At 44.5% G+C, this 22,899-nt stretch overlaps 1 protein-coding gene across 1 annotated transcript in view; it reads right to left on the bottom strand.

The window, feature by feature from the left end:
- bcas3 (BCAS3 microtubule associated cell migration factor) overlaps window positions 1-22,899 on the bottom strand; it is a 226,006-nt gene that overhangs the window by 179,211 nt on the left and 23,896 nt on the right. The window contains exons 8-13 of the mRNA XM_029518420.1: window positions 17,971-18,078; window positions 17,801-17,877; window positions 14,674-14,750; window positions 14,005-14,088; window positions 11,646-11,816; window positions 7,676-7,769 (exon numbers count right to left, since the gene is read on the bottom strand). Of these exons, the coding sequence (XP_029374280.1) occupies window positions 7,676-7,769; window positions 11,646-11,816; window positions 14,005-14,088; window positions 14,674-14,750; window positions 17,801-17,877; window positions 17,971-18,078 (611 nt within the window). The remainder of the gene's footprint in view (window positions 1-7,675; window positions 7,770-11,645; window positions 11,817-14,004; window positions 14,089-14,673; window positions 14,751-17,800; window positions 17,878-17,970; window positions 18,079-22,899) is intronic.

Below are 22,899 nucleotides of genomic sequence, written 5' to 3'. Positions count from 1 at the left end.
CTAAATACAAGATGCTCCATTTAGAGGAGATCAGAAAGGAGGGGAGGGCTTAGTGGGTGGAGCTACTGTGTGATTGACAGACTGTGACTTGTCTCTTCCAATATAAAAAAATACTAAAAAAAAAAAAAACAAAAAAACAAGATGGCTGATGAATAAATTAAACCAAAGGCTGATTTCATGCCGGAGTGACTCTGCTCTTTTCATGTTTATCAGAACAACAACAAAAAGAGACTGAAGCTAAAACAAACTCATCCATACGGAGGAGAAGGAGGACACTGGCGGGGGAGGAGGGAGGGTGGAGGCTGCAAAGAAGAACGGAGAAAACAACTGAGGAAAACAAAACAGAGGAAAGGTGCTTACGGTTCATTTGATGTACAGCCGGCTGAAACCAAGGGTTGTGTTTTCCCGTACACTTCACAGGCAGACCACCTGTGAGCACTTAGATATTAATAGATATGAAAAAAGGTGTGTGTGTGGGGCTATAATAGCTGAAGGGCTGCCATTAGTTTGATATTATTTGTTGGAACGCCGGCTCTTTTAACAGGGCAAAACACACCAGGGCTTTTAAGTTGTGCCGGCACACAAGGGCAGGCACCGTAGCGGTCAAGTTCACAAAGCATGACTGTTCTCAAGGCCGAGCTCCAGGCCTGCTCTTTCATCACCTTAAGTGGAAAACACACTACTTAATTCTGTTTTTATGGAGCATTTACATATTTGCACACTTCCTGCTGGAATTGTTTAAAAGAGGAGAGGGAGGTTTTTATTATTTAGCAGGAGGCCGTCCAACGGGGGCAACACCAGATCAACAGGCACAAAAGGAAAAAAGTTAAGGAAGCCTCAGTTCCTTCTTCGCCTCTACAATATCTAACACTAATTTACTTTTGCTAATCCAAAGTCCCCGTCAATCCCAAGACCTCCGCTTTGTTTTCTGTCTGTGGTTTCCCGACATGGAACAAACACGTTTCTCACAGCAGCTCAGACCAAACTTTAACACCAGACTTCTTCTGATGGCAGGTTTTTAAAAAAGAAATCCCCAAAACAAATTGGTCTCCAGAATCTCCTGATAAAGACGCAGGGACAATGGTCAGCACTTAATCCCCTTAGTGAGCACAGAGGCAGACAGAGAGGCTGCCGACTTAAGCGCCTCACATTTCCACGGTCCCTTTTTTTTACATTTCTCAGGACTTGTGTTCACTTTTGTCGACTAATGGAATCCCTTTAAACGCTTACGGCTGCTGGCTGTAGGTAAGATCTCACAGTACACGGATTGTCCATTGATTTAAAAGGGGAAAAAGAAATAAAAAACTAAACCGGGGCTGTGAGTGTGAGAGACAAGGAGACGGACTGAGAACATCCTTTTCCTTTTAAGCTTCGTCAGGAAATTTACTTAATTAGAATCAAACCTTTTGCACAACGTGTGGGATTTCTGAATTGCAAAATCCAGATTTCTCTACTATAACATCATGAATTTGTTGCTCTCTGTCAAAACGGACCGGGCCACGCTCCATCTGGCAAATGAACTCAGAGCCATGAGTCACAAACACGAACGTAAACGGCAGTGTGGACATGCGTGCAGACGGAGCGGGTGGACGCTCTGCCAGTTGTGAGCTGCATCTGGAGCTGCACTGCCTGCCATTTCATTTACTAGTAATTTCCTTTTATTTTGCTTTCATTAGTACATAAACCTCTAATAGTCAGTTTTACAAAATAGTTGTACATATAAACACTTTGTGCTTTTTAATGTACGGTATTTGTTGACAATTACAACTCTTTAATTTTGTGTTTTACTCTGTTTTTGGACTCCACATGAGGAGTTGCAGCTTTAACAGCTGCGTATCTCCTTATCGCTACATAAACTCTAGACTTATAGATGCTCAGCAGCGGGAGGAAAACACACTGAGATGAACTCCACAAATGAGTGCAGTAAAAGTGTTTTCATGACCTCCTGGCCTTTCTGCTGCTCACACCGTGCCTGTGTTTTCCTTTTTATTTAGTTATTAAACTTCTGAACGCTGCCATTTTAAGACAGCTACAAATCAGAATCCAAAAATATAGACTAAAACTGTAAATTGAGATTACCCTACATCCTTTCCATAGAAGGACTCTGCTGCCAGTACAAACAGGCCAGTGCTATATTCATGAGAACAAGAAACTTACCAACCCCCCCCCACCACCAAACCACCCACCTACACACATACTTTAAAGGACTTACAAATGACCTGCGTGTTACCACACTGTGTGGGCTGCCAGTGACTCCACACTGCTGAGGTGTCCGCTGTGTTGGCGAGCGCCGGGCACAGCTTCTCTTTCCAGAGATCCTGAGTCACGGCCCAGGCTCGGCCCAAGCCCGGCCCACACCCGGGCCAGCTCTGGCCACGTTAACACTAATGACAGAAGAAAGTTTATCAGCTGTTGTTATTATTCTCCGTTAGATTAATCATCTTTTGGAAGTCGAAACCTGCTGAAATGCTGCACATGCGTCATTGTTGGTGGAAGTTTACACGTTTAAGACATTGCTGAGGCGAAATGGCTCCACAGCACCCCGCAGGACAATGACAATAAAGCCGAGCTCACCTGTAACATACCAAGACTCAAAAGTCCTAAAATCCTCTGTAATACCTGAAATTCAACAAGTGAGTGGGCCATTTTGGATTCATTTTTGTGGTTAATTTAAGTCACACTTTACTAGACTCCTCCCACCGAGAGCAAGTTGTCATAACTCTGGAACAGAACGCATTATCCAGAAGTGTTTGATAAAAGTTCCATTCTGAAGACGTCTACAGGAAATATGTTGTTTTACTCCCAGCAGGTCGGCCACACCCACCTCAAATTTAGCCCTCAATGATGCCTCAACGGAAAAGCTCTGCGTTTTTGTATTAACACAGGAAGGTATTTTGAGTCAACCATCCATGTTGAATCTCCTCCAAAGTTCATGTTTGACAGCCGACACTGAGGAGATTGGCTTAATTTTCTTCCTCTCCTTTGCTTACGTGTTTCTCACCGTCAGCGGATGGACGCCATCATCTCTGAGACCATGAAAGACGTGGGGACGTCTGCTGTGGCCTGTGAGGGAACACAACTCAGCTACCAGGCCGAGCTTCTTTAACAGCCGAGACATGATGATTTAAAATCATCAATCTGATTACAGCTACATGAAAAAGCTGGAGCCGGAGGAGCGACACATGTTGCCCCAGTTTAAACACTGAGGCGTAGCTGTTGTAAATCACATCAGAGCTGACTGCGAGTGCTAATTACCATCTTGGTGTGAAGACACAACTCAAAAACGCGTGGCTGTAAATGTGCGGCAGCGAGAAGCCACTTATGTGCAGGAATTTCCCCTCGTGTTGGACGTGTGGGTGTGCTGGGTTTTTCTGCGACGGCTCGGTTTCTTTCACACATCAGTGAGACGGAGAGACAGAGTTATTACACCACGGAGAGCTGCCCTCATGGCACAGCTGCCTCCTGGTCAGGCTCAGCGGGCCAGGCTATTCATTAGACCGGCCCGTTGCTAAAGCAGGGATATGGTTTATGGGACAGTTCGTGTGGAGGGGAGACTCGGTCTTGATTCATCTGCCATCTCTCCTGGCTTTGATGAGGTATTCCAAATGTCCACGTTCAGAGCGTTTGGACGGCTGCACGTGAAGTCATGAATCTGTGGCGGCCTAATGGGTTTAGTGAGACCAAACGAGGTAATGAAAGAGATGGTGGCGATGTACCTGAAACAGAAATGATGTGACAGATTCACGGTCCGAGCGCAGGCAGGGAGATACGGTCTGCAGGACTGGATTAGAGTTCCTATTAACATAATGAGGACAAGGCCTGCAAACATAATCCAGCCGGCGATTACACGGCTGGGTGTACGTAACTGGAAATACGTTCCAATACATCAACACTAGTTATGGAACAGTTGTGGAAACGAGTACCTAAACCTAAACACTTTTAATCATTACTGAATAAGAACCTGTAGGGTTTTTTGTTTTTGTTTTTTTTACAGACAAGATAATTTGGTGTTTTTTGGCTCAAAAGGAAGAAAAAATATGTCAACAAAAAATTAAGACAAAATGATGACGTCTTTAAAGTGTCTACTTAATTTACTACAAAACAATTTAAATAAATTAAATATGTACAATAAGTGAAAGATATAAATATGTGCAGAAGGTTGGTAGGTGAGGGCCGGGGGATATTTCTGGCAGACAGGGGGGCACCAGCTTTGCTGACAAGACCAACTGCAGACGTGAACTTTTTTTTTTTTAAAACGTTCCTGTGGCGAGAAGCTCTGGTCCTGATGGAACACAACTTCCTGCCAGACAGGGGGGGTTCACACAGTCATGGTGGGAGGGGTCATCTCTGATAACCTTTATCTATATTTCATAAAGTTCTCTTTTCTCTGAAAAATTTACTTTACATTGAAGAGGAACTCTTTTAATGTTGGCTACATTAGATTTATTTGAAAGCTGTGGTTACAAACAGCAATTTCTCATCTATGAGTAAACATCTGTGTCATATTTATTCAAAAGTCAAAGGACCAGTTTGGACTAAGTTCTTTCAACATGGCGCAAGTCTGAGCTGAATGCTGTCGGTTAAAATAAAGGCTCAACAGAGATTTTTGGTCTGCGGTCAAAGAAAATAAATCGGTGCAACAAACTATGAGACACTTTCCATCAAAACTGCAAAAGAGTGCTGTCATATCTGCAGTAAATCAAAAATGATTTTGTTTTAACTAAAGGTCTTGAACAAGAGGCAGGGGTGCTTTTTCAGCCCTGATTAAGGTCGGAACAATTTCCTCCCAGAATGCACTTGGTGCCCAGAAAGTCCTCCATCCATTAGCAGGCGTGGAAACCTGTCTGTAGCCTGGAAGGCAGGACCCAGGGGGAAACAGTCCAAACGCTCTTACAGCTTATTCTGTGACCTTAACAACAACTGGATGTCCTGATCAGGTTTTAGGCCTGCAACTAATGATCATCATGATTTCAATTTCATTTATTCATTAATGTCATTAGTTTTGTCCAAATTAACATCCAAACTCCAACCAAGTATCTGGTCTTTTTTCCTTCATTGCCAGCTAATTTCCTGTCTATTAAACTTCAAAATTTCACTGAATAACTGTTTCAGCTCACATTTTGGTCCATTTCCTACTTTAATCTGTGAATTCAGATGTTTCAGTCACTTAATAAAACTTCAACTGTTGACGTGATATAAAGAAAAACTGGATTTGAAAAATATAGGAAATGTTTCTGCTCTCCTTTTGATCATGTTACTAAATATGATGAACGTTAAAATGCTTCTTTTCCTGACTTTTAAATCAACGCAGGGAAACAAACCTTTTTCATGGTGCTGTTTTCTTTCATAGAATTATATGTAAAATAAGCGCCACGTAACGAACACATGGAGGCCGTGTTGTTTTTCCTTTCACCCGGTACCTGTAGACCTGCAACCGGACTGAGCAGGACTGAGGCTGCCGCTTCACTCGGTTGCTGGATCAATCACCCCATCTAGTGCCACTCGGGGTCAAAAAGAAACACGCAAGCTGTTGGACAATACATCTGCCATGAAAACAGGAGTGTATTTTGACCTTGGCAGCGTACCTATTAATCAAGTCAAGCATCGTTAAGGACGAGTGAGGAGGACGAGACGAGAAAGAAAACAAGCACACACACATCGCAGCTGTTAAAGAGAGTGCGCTCTGCCACTGCACTTCATCTGCGCCCCTCTAATTACGCCACTAGGAATAGATCCACAGATCCACCGAAGCGCTGCGAAGCGCCAGCCGCCACACCAAGAGCTGGCGGCCACCGGTCCGCCCTCTTTGTTGAGCCTCCAACACACACAAGCCACTGGGGTTTCTTACATAACTCTTCCCAGCCAAAGCTTGTGGGCTGTTTGAGTCATATCATTGTTTCCTGGTAAATCTATCTATCATTCTTGTTGCTGCCATGTTGAGCTTGACCACTGAAGAGGGAGGGCCAGGAAGGTAGTTCAGTCAAAGTCACTTCCCCCAACCCTTTGGAAGGAGCTCGCTGAGTGCCAGACCAGTGAAGCCGTCACTCAGGCTTTGGGCTTCGATCAGGCCTCTAATCATGGGACGGTCCACAACAGACGGCTCAGGCATGAAAATGGATGAAAGAATAAACAATGATGAAAGGAGTGCTGCACTCACGACAGTGGAAAAGAGCTGTTTCTACGGCTGCATTAAGATTCATCCTAATCTCATTACACGGCCCGACTGCACTGAGGAAAGAGAAGGGGGGGGGCGTTTGGCTCCACTTGTGGTGCAGTTTTTGGTTGTAATTGAAACATTTATTAGTCCTTCAGATTTGGCTCTGAGTAAATGAGTCAGAAAGATTTAGAGTTGTGCAGCTGACTGCTAAGTGTCACTGGGGAATCAGTTCGCTCTGACTGAAACTCACCACCGGACGTACTGAGAGGCCACAAACCTGGATGTCACCTCTGCCATCCCCTGACACAGTGATTGACAGTTTTGGTTGTTGAGATGACAACAAACAGAAAACAGAGCATTATTATCAGAGCTTTGATGTACTGTAGTTCGGCAGGAAACTGCTTTCCTTCCTGAGCTTTGGTTGAATGGAAAAACTAACAGGGAATTTCAATCTGAAAGGGCAGAAACTTTGGAAAATCTCTGATGAATTTATCAGAAACCGACACAGAACAAGGCTGCGACGGTTCGATTTTAAAACATTTTCAGTGCCTCTTTGGACCTTTAAGCAGATTTGTCGGCATATTTATCTTCAATATGATGCTGTTCCCGCTCAGACGGAGCTGATATGTTGAGTCCCTGGTCTGGGTAAGTGACAGATTCTTTGGGCTCGGAGGTCGTGAGGTGAGAGCAGTCGCTCAACAGCTCCTTTATTAACTCCACAAGCACATGAACACACTCCTGCACAGCAGCTGACACATACAACACAGTCTGACAAGGCAGCCCAGTGCTTTTTACAAAGCGTCCAGTGTCCCTGTCTCTTTAGGGTGGAGGTCAGCGATGCTCAGGAGGTGGAGAGGAGAGTAAACCACTCACTGAGCACATCAGCTTCATGGAAGGACTAAATATTTCACATTTCTTTCTGCCTGACAACAACCAGTTGGTGACTTTGGGTCCAGAGTTTCTGAACAAAACGTCCTGCTCAGACATGAAGACAAAGATCACAACAGTCTTTGGTCCGTGCACATGGACGTGCACATGACCAACATTGAACATGTAACATGGACTGAGCAACATAAACCTGCTCAGCCTGACTGTGACTGACTGTTCACCAGAAAAGTCAGTCACTTTAACAGTTCAGTGCCCCGCCCCCAACCCATCCCCTGCTTTCTGCTCCGTGTGGAGCATCGTTTAAAAAATTACCATCATGCAGCATTGAAGGAAAATGTTTTCCTGTGTGGACATTTTCCCATGAACTTCAACACAATCAGACTTCTTTTACAACCAGTGGTGTCGCCCCCTCCTGGTCATTTGTTGGTAAAGTGATTTTTTTTATTTTAATTTTTTTTTTTGACTGTAGTGTTTCTGTGCCTCGTTTAACCAAAAGGAAATCTAATATCATCTCCAAAATTGCAGAGAATTTTAGCTCCTTCCGCAAGAAAAAGTGTGTGTACAAGAGAGTGTCTGTGTGAATGTGCGTGAGTGTGTGTGAGTGACTGGGTGTGTGTGAGAGCGTCTTACCACTGGGGTTGAATTGCATGCAGGATATGGGTTTGTCGTGAGCTGGGAAGTGAGCCACCACTCCCTCTCCATCCGAGTCCTCACTCACCAAGACCTGCAGTGTATATGCACGCACACAAACACACACACACACACACACACAGAAAGTCCAAATCATTTTCTAACAATGTGAACATTAAACCCAGAATGGGACTTTCCCTCTCTGTCTAAACTATTTCTCTTCAGGTTTTTGGTGCAGTCTGATATCATCACCACAGTCCCAGTTAAACCTGGAGGTGAACCTGTCCTGAAGGTGTCGTTGCCCTCTGGTGGAAAGGACACAACTCACACATTACCTGACAGGCAGGAGAGGAAGACAGAAATAAAAAATAATCTCTCTCTAATGAGCGTCCGTCCTCCGGCGAGGACACGGGACGGTCAAACAGGCCGAGACGAAAATATGGACAGATTTACTTTGGCAATCATGTGGCTTTTCACATGTGGCTTTGACAAAACCCCGTGACAGCAGGTTTTCCCGTAAACAGGCAGAAGGCGTCGTCAACTGACGCTGAGCCCTGGCCCCGTTCCTAAATCTCTGACCAAAGTCTGGGACCGACCTCACAAAGAAAACCCCCTTCAGTCACACAAACAGATCAGAAATAAACCCGGCGCTCTATGACAGCGAGAACATGGGCTTAAATTTGGACCCAGCGGAGCTGAGCGTTAACTGGGTTAACTGATCCAAAGGAGAAACTGAAGAGCTTCATCTCTGAACACAAGAAAGTAAAAAGGCAAAAAAATGAGAGAAGAGAAAAAAGGAAAGTCTGGTGACATGAAGCAGACCACTTTTATTACACTGCAGACAGACAATGTTGTTCTGTGAGGGAATCCTGCTGGAGCCCTTTGAAACAAGAGTGTCCTCCTGAGAACTGAGCCAGTTACACAGTACAGAGAGTGTGTGTGTGTGTGTGTGTGTGTGTGTGCCTGTGTGTGCGTGTGTGTGCGTGTTAAGCTGCTGTTCCAAATAGGGAATTTTAAATCCTGGAAGATTCGGGACTATCCCAAACTACCACAGAGAAACAGGAACTGGCCTCTCATATTCTAGCTCAGTCCCATTTTTACTCACACACAAAAAGCAAAGAAAATAAATAAATAAATAAATTCCCATCCCACCCCCCCACACCCGATCCTGTTTCACTCTCCTACCCCCCCCGCCCTCCTGGCCCAGTCAGTGTTTATGGCCAGTGTTCGGTTACAGCGTGTCGGCCGGTGACAGAGTGCAGGCCTGCTCCTGAAAGCTTCGGTCCTGCTTAGAAGACAACTCTCTGGCTGCAGGGCGGCTACAGTCGCTGTGTAAGTGTGTGTGTGTGTGTGCGTGTGTGTGTTTGTGCGGTGACTACATCACTGACAAACTGTACTATTTATCCTAACATGCCTCATTAAAAAACGCGACAGCTACTGCAGTATGATTAATCGTGGTTTAGAGTGGCAGTCGAGAATTACAGGATAAAAGTTTTTAGCATTTCTGTAAACATTAAAGGAGATCCTGTTGAAGGCAACTGGCACAGTTCAGACTCTGACCAGAGCTGGAGCCGCACACGGAGACCCATATTTACTGTGTCCACATATACGCTCAGAGAGCACTCTATTAGGAACGTCTACAGTGGGACATGATTCCTGTTCAGCCACATCCCAAAGGAGATCTGCTGGACACAGAGCATTATTTTGTAGGGAGTTGGGGATGATGAACTGCTGCTGTGAGGAGATGAACATGGTTGACAACAAGACTTATGTAGACCGTGTCTTTCAGAGCAGGACTGACTGGGATTAAAGCCCACAGTCCATCTATCCATCCAGCCCTGTCCGTGCATCACGGTGGCAGCAGACTATCCAGAGAATTCCACACATCCTGCTCTTCTCCTGGATGATCCCAACACACACACTGAAGTAGCTCCTCATGCTGCCTCCAAGGCCATGAAGGCCAAAAGTGCAGCTCATGGATCCATTCTCTGACCCTTCCCAACAGATCCATTAGACCAGGTTTTCACTCAGTCTGGTGCTGATGAGGCTGTGTTAGCTGGTCTCGGTGACAGGAAATGGACCCTGTTGTTGCGTGTTCACTGAGATTTTTCTTCTCGTCACAGTCTGACAGAGCAGTTATCTGAGAGACCTCTCTTCTCTGACCTCTGACCTGCTGCTCAGTGGATGGGTTTTGGAGTAAAAACTCTAGAGACAGCTGTGAAGACACGAGACCAGGTCAGAGACTCGATTCTCTACTGCAGAGAAATATTGCTCTGTTAAAGGCGGTGACTGGCTGCATCTTCAGCTGTGTGTGTGTAGAAACTTGGACAGATGTTATGTGGAGACTCTCAGCGTTCCTGTGAGGTTCCTGTCCATGCAGACCCACAGCTGACTGTTTACAGAGCGTCTCTGCTGCTATAAGAGCCGGCACTGTGGCTTAACGCTTGGCTGTTCAAATACGCAGCAAATCTAAGTCACACCTTGTGCAGAGCGAGGTGAATGAGTCTGAGTGTGTCCAAGCCACAGAAGCAAGGAAAAAAATAAAACACTTTGGAGAGTTTCCTGTTTCCCACCAAGCCGCAGAGGCTGAAGTTATGTTTACCTGGGTCACACACGACAAGACCAGAGAGGGAAAACGCCAAGAACAAATTGCTGCCAATTCAATTTTTAGCGTTTGTGTGTGTTCTCGGTCTCTAATGCTGTGGGGACGTTAAAATGGATGAGGGCTCACAGGTGGGGAGTTGTGACACCGTGGGAACTCAGGTAAGACCCGGCTCAAAAAGGGCACTCACCTGGTAAGAGTTTCTGGTTAACCACTGAGCGGAATCCAAAAAGGGAGTGAGCTCAGACCAGTTCTACTCCGAGGGGAGGAGGAGGAGGAGGAGGGAGGGGGTGTCAAGTTTTCAAGAACCTAATCCATCTTCCCCGACCATTCAAGAGTCGCAGTGAAACTCAAGGGCTTGGTCTTATACACAGTGTTTAACTTTGAACTGAGATGAAAAACTGAAAACATAAACTAAAATATAAAATATGAATTATTGACCTTCTACCAACTCAAATATATATTTATTCATTTGTTCGTGGTTTGTTTCAGAAGCTCATCTCGGAGTTCCTTAAAAGTCTCGACTGATGGTGGCGAATATACTAAAACTGTGATACTGGGCCATGAAACCCTGAACGGACTGCTGAACCAAAGAACGGATGTTTCAGTTGAAACCCACATCCGTCGGACCAGACTCTTCAGCAGCCTTCTTTGGAATCTCACTGCAGAGGTTCTCCGGGGGACTACAGTTCTAAGAGACGTTGTTGGTTGGATACAAAGGAACCTCTGAAGGATCCTCCTGAACTGGATCAGAACTAGTGCGTCCTGAAACTGGTCAATTTATGGGAAAACTGTACTGTTGACTTCACAGTTTGTAATAACGCCACATATCGACATCTTCCAAGTTCACCATCTCCTCTCCACCAACTTGAGGCTAGTCATTTAAATCCGGCCTGTAAATATGGTCGACCAAACAATGACCTATTCTCTATACAACTTATAACAGACCCATACCATCAACACTTGATTTGGGCTGCTTTATGTTGGGGAAAACCTTAATTCATCAGAGGATTGAAACTTTCCAGCAGTTGTCATTTTTCTCTCAAATGAAAGATTTAGAAAGAAAAAGCAGAGATGTGGGCTCAACGGGCTGAGGCAATATTCAACATGTAATATCTCCACACAGTTCAGCCCAAATATTGCATCACTGCTTTGAACTGCAGCCCCTTTACAGCAGTTTCAAGCCTTATTTGTCACGAGGACACATATGGTACAATATAGATGATATAAGCCAAACACAATCTGGCGCAGGGCAGACCACAAATCTGGCTCTTAATTGTTATCAAATACGATGTAACCTTGGAGAGTAGAAATACTTCATTCTTAGTACTCTACAATATTTTAAATTTAAAAGACAAAACAACGAACCTGTCCTTCGCCAACATTGTGGGTGTCAATGATGGTGACCACACCGGGGTTGTGGGGGCTGCGGCGGCTCGTGCTGTGAGGCGTGCCCTCTTCGTCCGGAGTGCTTGCCGGTAGTGTCCCCGCCAACTGGGTGACAACTTTACCCACCATTGTCAGGCCTGTCTTCAATGTCTGGAGGAGAAATAGAAAGAAAAGAATAAGAAATCAGTTTTTGTTTTAATATGCTCGTTTATTCTGCACATGTGTTTGGTAGGACGAGAGCCGGAGATCTGCCAGGTACAACAGTGTGTCTGTGTGTGTGTGTGCGCATCATGTTCACTTGATGCCTGCTGATAGGTTGTAGTACTGATGACTTATAGTACTGTAGCCACATGAGACACCCCTGTGTGTGTGTGTGTGTGTGTGTGTGTGTCTCCTCTGTGTCCATTTAAGGCCCAGCCAGGGTGTCTGGCTCAAACACACCTCTGTGGCTCGATTGAGGGAAATGGATAGTGCTGCTTAAGTGGAGTCTATCTCACCTACTACACTGTCTTTGGCTAATGGAGTCCATTGCGTGTGACTGTGTGTCTTTGTGTCTTTGTGTGTGTAAAGCGCAAAAGGGGCCCCGGAGAGCCTAATCAGGCATTCAGACTAGGCGGCCCTGTCAATAGCGCGTGGCGCCTCACGTTTGTTGGGTCAGAGGATCGCCCACTGTCTCTCTTCGCCACTTGGCCCCAGCACACTAACAGTGTCTTCTGCCTGTGTGTGCGTGTGCACGCCTTCGTTTGTGTGTGTGTGTGTGTGTAAAAGAGCCATCAATTATTAAGTGAGGCGTTTGGCTCCTAATTGATCAACACTAATGTGTTTTCTAATCACTGCAGTTGTGGAGTTCTTAGTGGTAGTCCAAACAGGGGCTATTGATTTGCCCATGTAGGGGGGGGGGGCGGGGGTAGACTGGAGGTAGATCATGTCTGAGCACACCAACACAAACACACACACACAGTTAGGACCTGATGTCGCCATCTAAACAAATTACACCCTTAATCACATGAAAGGTTTTTCTCATTCGCACACCCAGAAGTGATGAGCAGCAGGACCGAACCGGTCCGGATCCAGATCGGGGAGCTCAGAGCTGCTGGACTCTCTCTTTTATCCTCCTTCTTATAAACAAAAGCCATTACAGTTTAATGCTGCCCCCCTCTCTCCTCCCCTCTTTTTGTTTCCATGTCTCTGGATGTCAGCACTAAGAGCCAGCGTGTCGCGCCACAAGCCAGAAGGAGATACCTTGTCATCCATATTGAGATATATGGTCCTAAATGAGGAGAGGGCGGGCGAGCAGACTGCCTGTCTGCATATCAATACCCCCCGCCATTGTCTCCCCCTGACCACGCAGCTAATCTGTTAGCGGCACAGAGGACTTTTTGATGCACGCCATCATTAGCCTGCTAACGGGACTTCTCTCACACTAGCCAATAGCACTCATTAAGTAGGGAGGGGGACACACTTGCTCTTTGTAAATCAATTAGCCTGTCCTCTGGGACAGGACGGAGAGACGGACCAGGACCATATGAGGAGCTAACTAGTTAGCTTGTGTTGTCGACCAGCTAAATCAGACGTGGAGTGAACGTCGTCTGGTATCAAAGGGGGCTGTGTGCTGTTAGGGAGCCATCTTAGAGCCCCCCCCCCCCCCCCCCCCCCCCCCATGGCGAAGAGTGAAACAAGACCAGATTACAGAGGTAAGAAAAAAAAAAAAAAAAACAGATAGGCAGGTTGATGAAGTGTCTCATAATCTCAGCACCAGTTACTGAGGCGAGCCAGGTGGATCCAATGTCAGCACATTCACAGATGGTGCAGGCAGAGTCTGACATACTGTAATACGTGCTGTTTGTATCTGAGCGATGGCTTCGGACAGACCGCACGACCTTCCTGTGTTTGCACCGATACCCAGTAAAGATCAGGAGGTTTTGATGACAGATTATGGAGCGTGTGCATCTGCTGCAGGTTATACTGAGCAGCAGGGTCTTTTGCATCAGACTCTACATCTGAACACGTCTCTTGATAAAAACACGTGAACCGTAGAATGACTAAATGATTCATTCACTTCAAATGACAACGAGCTATAAGATGGGATTCAAAGAAACTTGATAAGCAGCTAAATTCAGAATCAGTTTTTGACTTTTGGTTATTTGTGCTTTTCATTCTGTCTTTTGCTCTCTGTTTTTGTTTGTCCTGTCCAGCAAGCATTACAAACTCTGACCCTAAACCAAGATGTCCAGAATTCAGCTCCTACTCGCAACTCTGCAGTGTACATACAAGAAAACAAAAAAGAACAACAATACAGTGTAAGAACTGTAAAATGTGTGAATGTGTGTTCACTTACTTTGGCAGCATTGATCACTGTAGCTGTGTACGACTGTGCATTGTCACCACAGGCTCCTCCACGAGACTGGTGACATCTTATCAACTGCAGAAACACAGAGAAGCACACACAGACAGACACACAACGTACAGTTAAAGACTACAGAAAGAAATAAACCCAGACTTCAGACGGCCTCTTTATGAAGAAAATTGGTTTTTCTTTCAAATGATTTTTCTCTCCAACTGATTCAATTCCAAATACAATATCTCTTCTCCTGAACGCTCCTGTGTCAACATTACTTTCTCTTTACAAAACTCCATTTTGTCATTTCTGGAAATCCTTGGACAGTCACACACACAGTGGCCCCATCTGTCAATTACTTGAGTGGACCAGCACCAAAACACTGTTATGCATTAAATGTATTGCAAAGTGCGCAATACAGCATTCTGCTTTTTTGGGTAAATACTGAACAATCCCATTAAACAGAAGAGAACAGAAAACTCCTGCATCTGTTGATTTTCAAAATGTTATCATCTCTAGTGGACTCTCCTTGGAATGAGTTGTTTATCCAGAGAGATTAAAGAGGCAGGAAATAGATAAAAATGCTTCTTCATTTTTTTAGGTTGTAAATATGTCAGTATTTTCTGATATGGATGTGTGTGTGTGTGTGTGTGTGTGTGTGTGGACTACCTTGTTCTCTGCATAAGCTAGCCAGCGGCTCCCCAGAGCTATTGGGTTGAGGCTGGGGCCTGGGCAGGGATAGCAGCCTGAGAGGACACAAAGACAAACACACTAACGAAGGGCACAGATCAACATCATCACACACATAAACGTTCATAAACAATTTAGTAAATGAAGAAAATTTACTTTTTTCGATCAGTAACCAACAAAAACAATCATAAGCCTCCTTTTCCAAAGTTACAGCTTTAAAAAAAAAATGACTGAGTATTTCTGAAGAATATTATGATGTGACAGTAAAGTTGACATCAGTTGATTTCAGATTCAGGTAGATTTCAGATTATAGGCATGTCTTGACCTTTGACCCCTGAAATCCCCCCCAGTTCTTCTGTAAATCAAAGTTTACTTTTGTGCCAGATTAGAACATTTTCCTCATAAACAGAGAGAGAGGCTTGTGAGAGGCAAAAAAACATTCAAATTTAAATAAATAGAGTCATCAAAAGCAGCAAAAAAAAAAAAAAAAAGGGGCCTCCCGTCTGCAGTTAGTGTCTAACTATCTTAAACCATTAATGTGTTTGTGGGGAGTCTTGTTTGGGAAGATAAGTGGGAGTCTAATGAGGGCGACAGGATGACCTAATGGAGACTGTGGTACCCAATAAATTGAGGATGGCTCCTCTGCTGATTGACCAACACAGTAATCCCTTTAGGACACACACGCACACACACACACACACACACACACACACAGGAAAACACAACCAGTGTGCGCTCAGCAGAAATACAAGCAGTGAACGCTGAATTCACTCAGACAAATGCAGGAGAAGAAAAAGTGTTTTTCTCTTCCCACTCAAACAGATGTGGAGGTAAACAACAACATGAAAAACAAGATCTGTGACAAGCACAAAAAACTAAGCTGTGAACACACACGCACATAAACACACTGAGATAATGCACGGACGTGTGTGTGTGTGTGTGTGTGTGTGGTGGGGGGGCACTGACAATAATTTAGTGCTCTGGGAGCAGATGAGGTGGAGGCAGACAGTAAATGCAGTGTGTTCTGGGTTGGCAGGAGGGGAGGGGATTGGATGGGGGTGGGTGGAGGGGGGTATTGAGGTAAGCCACAAGGGTTGTTGGTAGCGCCAGAGAAGCCTTTTGTGCCTCTCCAAGGCCAAGCGGAGCCCGGGCGGTGAGATAACATGTGTTTGACATCCTGGGTGGAGAGCAGGGAGCTGAAGGGGGAGAGGAAACAGACGCGATGGGGGAATCAAAGGGAGAGAAAGAGCCCTGAAAGACCACAGTGAGCAGAGCAGCAGCTGATCCTCACATTTATTCTGTTACTATTCCACATTTAAGGGTTTCTTCAGCCCAGAAACACTGACTGAAAGACTGAAAATACCAAAATAATGACACTCCTTTTTTTTTATTTCTCATAATTTATCGACCAACAAACCCATCAGCCGACACGCAACAGACCAAACAAAAGCGAGATGAGCTCACACTATCAAAGGAAAATCTGCAGTAAATAAGAAATGAATAAACACATTTGAGTGATGACAACAAAACAGAGAAGATCTGCACGAAAAAAAATGCGCAGCACGAGTTGTTCTCTGCATTTTGGTGTTTATTTGGCCGCTCATGCTAATGAATCATCGATGACACACTGTCTGCAAGAGACCTGAGTCTCTTCCACTGCACTGATTTAAAAACCTTTCTGTTCCAGCATTAATGCACGAAACTGACACCAGAAATTTATAGGTGTATATATTCATTTATCGTTCAGCAGCTGCATGTGGAGAGGAAGACATTTACCGTCAAAAACAAATCCAAATCTATTGAAAATGCTGCCGTGAACACAAGAAGAACAGACACAAGCTGCACCTTTAATCAAAATCACTATCACAATATCCAAATCACAAGGGGGTAAAACGAGCTTTAAGTGTTGTGGTGGGACAGACGTCCCGGCCTACAGATCAGATTCTCCAGACTAAAAGGAACAGTTCTGTTTGGTCACAACACAAGATCGTCATTTTTATTCTTTTTCAGTGACAACAAAGAAACACAAAGACCAACTGAAATTGCAATAGGAGCCAAAATAATGTTTGACTGTGACTTCTTTCCTGTTCCTGAAAGATTGACTTACTTTGACAGTAAAATGATGTGAGAGAGTAAACGCGTGCAACCTTTATTTGTGTAAAATCAGAACAAAGGGTTGATGTTTTGTTTGTTCAAAACATCAGATTAGTGGCGTGGATGAGCTCGGAGACATGATTAAAAAAAATTTTATTAATATTCCAACCGCCACAGACGTTTTTCACTGAGGTAAAAAAAACAAAAAAAACAACAGGTACAGAATCACGGACACCGCCTGAGTCACACATCACTTGTGTGCGATGTAAGAACATAAACATAGAACGAGCCTTAAGTGGTCATAAAAACAACGACATGTCCACCATTGCGGCATCCCTGGAGAGAGGTGGACGTACGAAAGCAGGGCGGCTCGTCCGCCGCAGCGCTCTGCACATCACAGAGCCCTTTGTTTACCACTTTTAGGGCCCCAAACAGACCAAACAACGTTATGAAGAAGAGGCCCCTGCGTTGAGAAACGATTAATAACTATTGAGCATGTTTGGTTTCCTGTGGCCCAGACACTGATATGGAAGGCAGGCAGACAAAGAGGAGACACATTAAAGCCAGGCAGTAAGGTCAGTTTACTCCAGTCAATGACTTAAGTGGACAGCAATGGTCTTGTAATACAGTCTGGCCTTTCTTTTGCAAGATCCTTCGGCAGACGTGGCAGGTAGAGCCGGGAGGATGCGGGCGCGGTGCTGTAAACAGTTTTCCTGTGTTGAGCCTCACATCATATTCTGATAAAAGCTGCTCTACAGCATGTTTGGGAATGTTAGTGTTAACTTACGCAACAGGCACTGTTTGTTTGTACGGCTGCTTATGGCAGAGATAGATGTTTCCACTGGCAATAAAATATTAACATTTCACGTGTGACTTTTCTTCCCTTTCTTCTAAAAGTCAAAGTGCAAGAGTTGGCCAGAAGAGGAGGAGTAATTTTAAATGTTCAAAAAAAAGTGTGTGACCAAACGTTCAACTAACATATTTAATTTAGGTTTGGGTCTGAAGTCCTTACTTGTAACGAAGAACTTCTTGGTGAAGGTGCAGCTGTCGAACGCTGCGATCTTCTCCTGCAGGCTCACAACAAGGATACTGGAGCGGGGGAGAAACAAAAGTGTACAGTACAGTGGAGAATAAAACTCATGATGAAGTCTGACTTATTGAGCTGCAGTTGTTCCTTCGTACTGTTTGTTGCAGTGCAGATCATAGATGGGAGTCTTGAACTGGATGGATTTGACCATTTCTCCGGTGCGTAGAGAGTACAGGTCAGCACAGCAGAAAGGAGGGCTCGTCCTGAAAACACAGAGGAACACCTTCAAGTCATTGACCTCAAACAGAAACCAGGACATTTTCATTGATGAGAGTTTGTACCACAACTCCCATCACTACAAAACTGATTTAATGTTTAGACAGTTTTAACTAAAACCTGAGGAGTTCAGACTGGGCCGTTTATTTCATCTTGATGTTTAATGTCAGTCCATCTCTGTTTGACTTCCTCTCCAACAATGAAGCTGAAAGGTTTATCACCTTTTGTAGTGATCTGCAGGGAGAGCTTCATTCCTTTAGACACTCTGGATCATTCTATCTTCTAATGGGTTACAGACACCCATTGACTTAAAGAGCACATTTTAATCTGTGCAGCTGACGACTTAATGGCCGATTAAGAAGTGTTTGGTCGGGCTATCGGTCAGAGAAACCCTTGGAAATGAACATTCATAATCAAAGCGCTTGCCAGTAAACTGCAGATCCAGCCACATTTTGCTGTTTCCTCTCAGCAGCTCCCTGAAGAATTCTCACAGTGTTTGTTTCCACCATGTCTCACCGGCCCACCCCCTCCTGGGGGTCCACGTACTGAAAGGGAGTGAAATGAAGGGCAGGAGGGGAAAAGCTTTGTCATGCAACACATTTACTAGAAGCCTTTCTCTCAACACAGCAAAGAAGACGGCTTCATGAGGGAGCTTATCCGAGAGCAGGCAGCAGCTGATGGCCAAGGAAAATCTGAGTATAAATCTTAATCAAGCAAGACTCCACCACCACCCGTACCCTGTGCCCCCTTCCCTCTGTCTGCGAGGGGGAGCCTCCACCGGCCTCCTACTGCCTGTCACCATTGGCGAGGGCTGTGGTGCCGCACTGGCTGAGGATACCAGGGTGAAATGTGGTGTTAGTTTTGTTTCTTGAGCCATAGGACTAAGTGCTTTCAACAGACTATTTAGTCTGCTTGTGTGTACGGAGCACAGTTCAGTGCCTCATCAGTCTCAGCATTGACAAACAGGAGGCTCGGACGGGACTATAAACTCACCACGAAGGTCAGACAATGTTTTATTTTATTAACTGGTAATTCTAAATTCAGAGTTTTCGATTAAAAAGGGGGGCACGTGTTGCACGCTAGCATTGATTATCTAAAGATTATGATGGCCGGGTTAGGAAAGGGGTAAGGCTGATTTGACAAGTTGATCAATGAGGAAACCCCCTTCCTGCTGGCTAGGGCCAGAGCAAGACACCATTAGGAAATAACAAGTTTAAACAGCGGACAGCTATTGCCAAGTCCCAGAGGGAAATCTGGACATTATTCAAATGACGAGCTCATAATGGGAGGACTTTCATCCACTACAAGACACAGATGACCTCAGCCATGTTGAATATTCCTGCAGCACACCCTGTTCCACTGACCGACTCTGCTGTGTCAAGGCCTGCTTCCTGATCACTGCTGCTGCTTCTTCTTTTCTTCTTTATGGTGGAAAAACATCTGCTTCTCCCATTAAGAGCTCTCACACATGCACGTACACTGTGCAAGTACTAAAGAGGCAAATGGCAGAGAAAATGACCCTTTTCTCAACATATATCAGAGGGAAACAGAGCAGTGTGGTAGGTGTCAGTCAGACAGAGTGGACTGTAGATTACAACATTTTTTTAAATGATGCTCCATTTAGAGGGAAACTGACCAGGAAGGAGGGGAGGGGTTAGGGGGCGGGGCTACTGTGGGACTGACAGACAACAGAAAGTATGGAGGAGACTCAAAGATGTGAGAGATGTGAGAATTTTACTCAGAAAGCATTCTAAGAAGCCATCATCTTCAGACAAACAGAGGCTTCAGGCTCCGCCCACAATAATGGCTTCTACACAGTCAAATGGAAAAGTAAAGCATGCAGACAGTCGGCCAGCAAGAAAGCTGCCATCTGGCACTCCCAACACACACACACGTTGGTTAACATCAGAGGCGACACTCTGACACACAATTCATTTCTCTTATCGCGGACAAAGGCAGGAACACACACCCAGAGATGCAAGATGAAGTAACTGCTGCAACAATATCCAGCAACCATTTTGATGACTGATACATGAGCTAAACTCGCTGGGACAATATGCATCGTCACATGCCTACACGCGTAAACACGCACACATACTGACATTTGTCGGTGCAAATACACACTTGTGTTGTGCTGTTTTGTGTTTCCCAAGGCTGAGTCTGGACAGAAATGGCGCCAAGCGCAGCCCTCAGATCTCTGTGCCCAGGCCTGGCACTGGAACACTGTCCATGGACTGTGTGTCAGATTGCTTAGATGTTAGCACAAGCGTGTTCCTCCCTCCAGTTCCAGCAAATGTTTATGGAGGGAGATAGAGGAGATGCCACAGGAAAAAAATACAAAACAACTTTTGAACGTTCCCTGATTCATGTTTCCGTGCCGATGGTTAACGTCTCTGTCAGCGTCGGCATGGTGACTGTCACAAATCAAGAGTACAGGCATTAAGATTAATACAAAAATTTCACCCAACGATAATTTACTTTCAGGCGGCTGCATCATCGATTTCAGCATTATCAGAGTCCGATCAATCCAATTCAGGGCTCTATCCCGAAAAATGGGCCTCTGGAAATTGATTCAAAGGGACAATGATAACCCATTATTATAGAATCAAAATGGCACAGGGTTCAATTGTTTTGCTTTTGCAGTATTTTAACAAATGACCCGGTTCTAATGGAGGCATCGTGGGGTCAGATGTAATAAGATTTCCTGATGCCGGGGACGTTGGGGCGAAGGTTGAAAGCAAGGCTAAATCACAATTATCATTATGGATTATGGCGGGATGTCAGTCCTTGCACATGTTAAGGTGACGCCGAGCACCATTCCCCAGCTCAGTAACAGGCCTATTATGATGGGCCTATTAGATCAATGTGTCAATTACTATTACTCAAACTGGCCCTTGGGTCTGAAAGGATACAAAATGAAGAAGATGGAGGAAAAGAGGCTTGGCTCATTTACCTCCTGTGATAGGACAAGAAGCTTCTCCAGAAGTTAAGGAGAAAATGGAACGGATAGCCAGATACCGAGCACAGAAAACGAAGAAGGATATATATAAAAAAAAAAATCAAAAAAAAAATCAATACCTTCTTTTGGTTACAAACTGAAATGTGAATTCAGCAATACCTTACAGGTCACATACTCGATCTTATTTATTTTTTGATCTCTTAATTTCAATTCAAATTCAAACTTAACTAGTTAAAATTACGACTATGAGACTGTGAATCAGACTCTGTTCTCTGTAATCAGGGACAGTAACTAAAAACACTCTGAAAGTTTCCTCCTTTTCCACAGAAAGGTTGCTCCAGAGCTGATCTGTTTCTGTCTTTATCTGATCGGGAGTTCTGCTCATTCTTTGGAGCAGTAATGATGAAAACTCAGCTCTAAATATCTGATTGTCCACGAGCATTTTCCCTCCAGCCGAGGGACTCGGCTCACATCCTTTTACAAACCTGAACTGAACCAGCAGATCTAAACCACAAAATTTTATGTGGCAGTAAGAGAGCATAGATTAGAATTAAAAAGCAGGGAAATAATTCATTTACAAGGAAGGGACGTCACCGCGTTTCCGCCTGGTGCAAAGTTTTATAAGGTCTCCAAATATGAACGACAATTACACGCTGTGGGAACGCTAAACAAATACAACCTCAGTTTGGGAAGCGAAGAAAACTCATGCTCCAACTGGAGACCATTGAACCTCCGAGGAATGGTATTTCCACTGAGGCTCGACTGATGCAGGCCTTTAAATACTGAAACCATAAATTTTAGATCAACATTTCCAGTACCCAGCTTTCAACAAGTTGTCCTGGGAATTTTATTCTGGAATAGCTTTTTGATAAAATGAAAGGACAACTAGAAATGCACACAACTTATTATCAGTTCAACCAACTAACGTGGCATAAAGCGCCCACGTTTTCTTATCGCTTTAATCGTGTATTTAAAAAAAAAAAAAAAAAAATCGCAACTGGAGCTATGATGACATGACAACTGGAAACTAAAGCGGTCCTAAGGCATTGTTTTCCTGCTACCTTCCCAGGCGTCTCATTCTCAGTTCAAACTCTGCGTTTTACACGACAAACACGGGCCATATCTGAGCCTGCTGGGGGCCTGAAGGGAGCCTCAGTCATTCTGGTGAGCTGCAGACATTAGTAGGAAAGTAATTAGGGTAAAAAGTTCAACCACAGCTTTGAGTTTGTACCGCTGCCAGAAATACATTTCCTTCACTGCTGAACATGGCACATAAGAGTATAATGGCTGGCATTTTGGAAACCCACAACAATGTGCGTGTGTGCGATTGTGTGTGTCAGCGTGGGCACTTGTGAGCTTGTACAGACTTACGTCTTAGCGTTTATGTATTTAAGTGCTGCATTAAACATACATGCACAAGTGAATATAGGAAAACAGCCATTAAGCCTGACTGACGACGAAAATGTGAGAAGAGAAAATCAAAATGAACGTGAGTTCAGAAACAGGGGCTTCATTTGTTATATTTTTACTTTATTTAGTGAAGAATCTGCCAAAAAAAGGACATTTTTTTTAAAGTAAAGGTTTGTAGAAGTCCAAACATTCTAAAGGCAGAGCTCCATGTGGTCTTGATTCTAAATCAGGTCTCAGAGAAAGGTTCAAAGCCTTGATTCAGAACGCCTTTGGTCCCTCCTTCCTGCTCATTTAAAAAATGAACATCATGTTGTATTTCAGACTGAGACCATAAACTCATCAGGAAAACGTTTACTGAGGAGGAGGAGGGACAATTTCCCATAGACTTCAATGCAATCTGACTCCTTTCCACAGGCAGTGGAGTCGCTCCCTGATGGTC

Source organism: Echeneis naucrates, chromosome 13 (assembly GCF_900963305.1).
Source record: "Echeneis naucrates chromosome 13, fEcheNa1.1, whole genome shotgun sequence".
NCBI lineage: Eukaryota > Metazoa > Chordata > Actinopteri > Carangiformes > Echeneidae > Echeneis > Echeneis naucrates.
The sequence above is the reverse complement of the archived record's forward strand: the minus strand, read 5'-3'. Positions and strand labels throughout refer to the sequence as shown.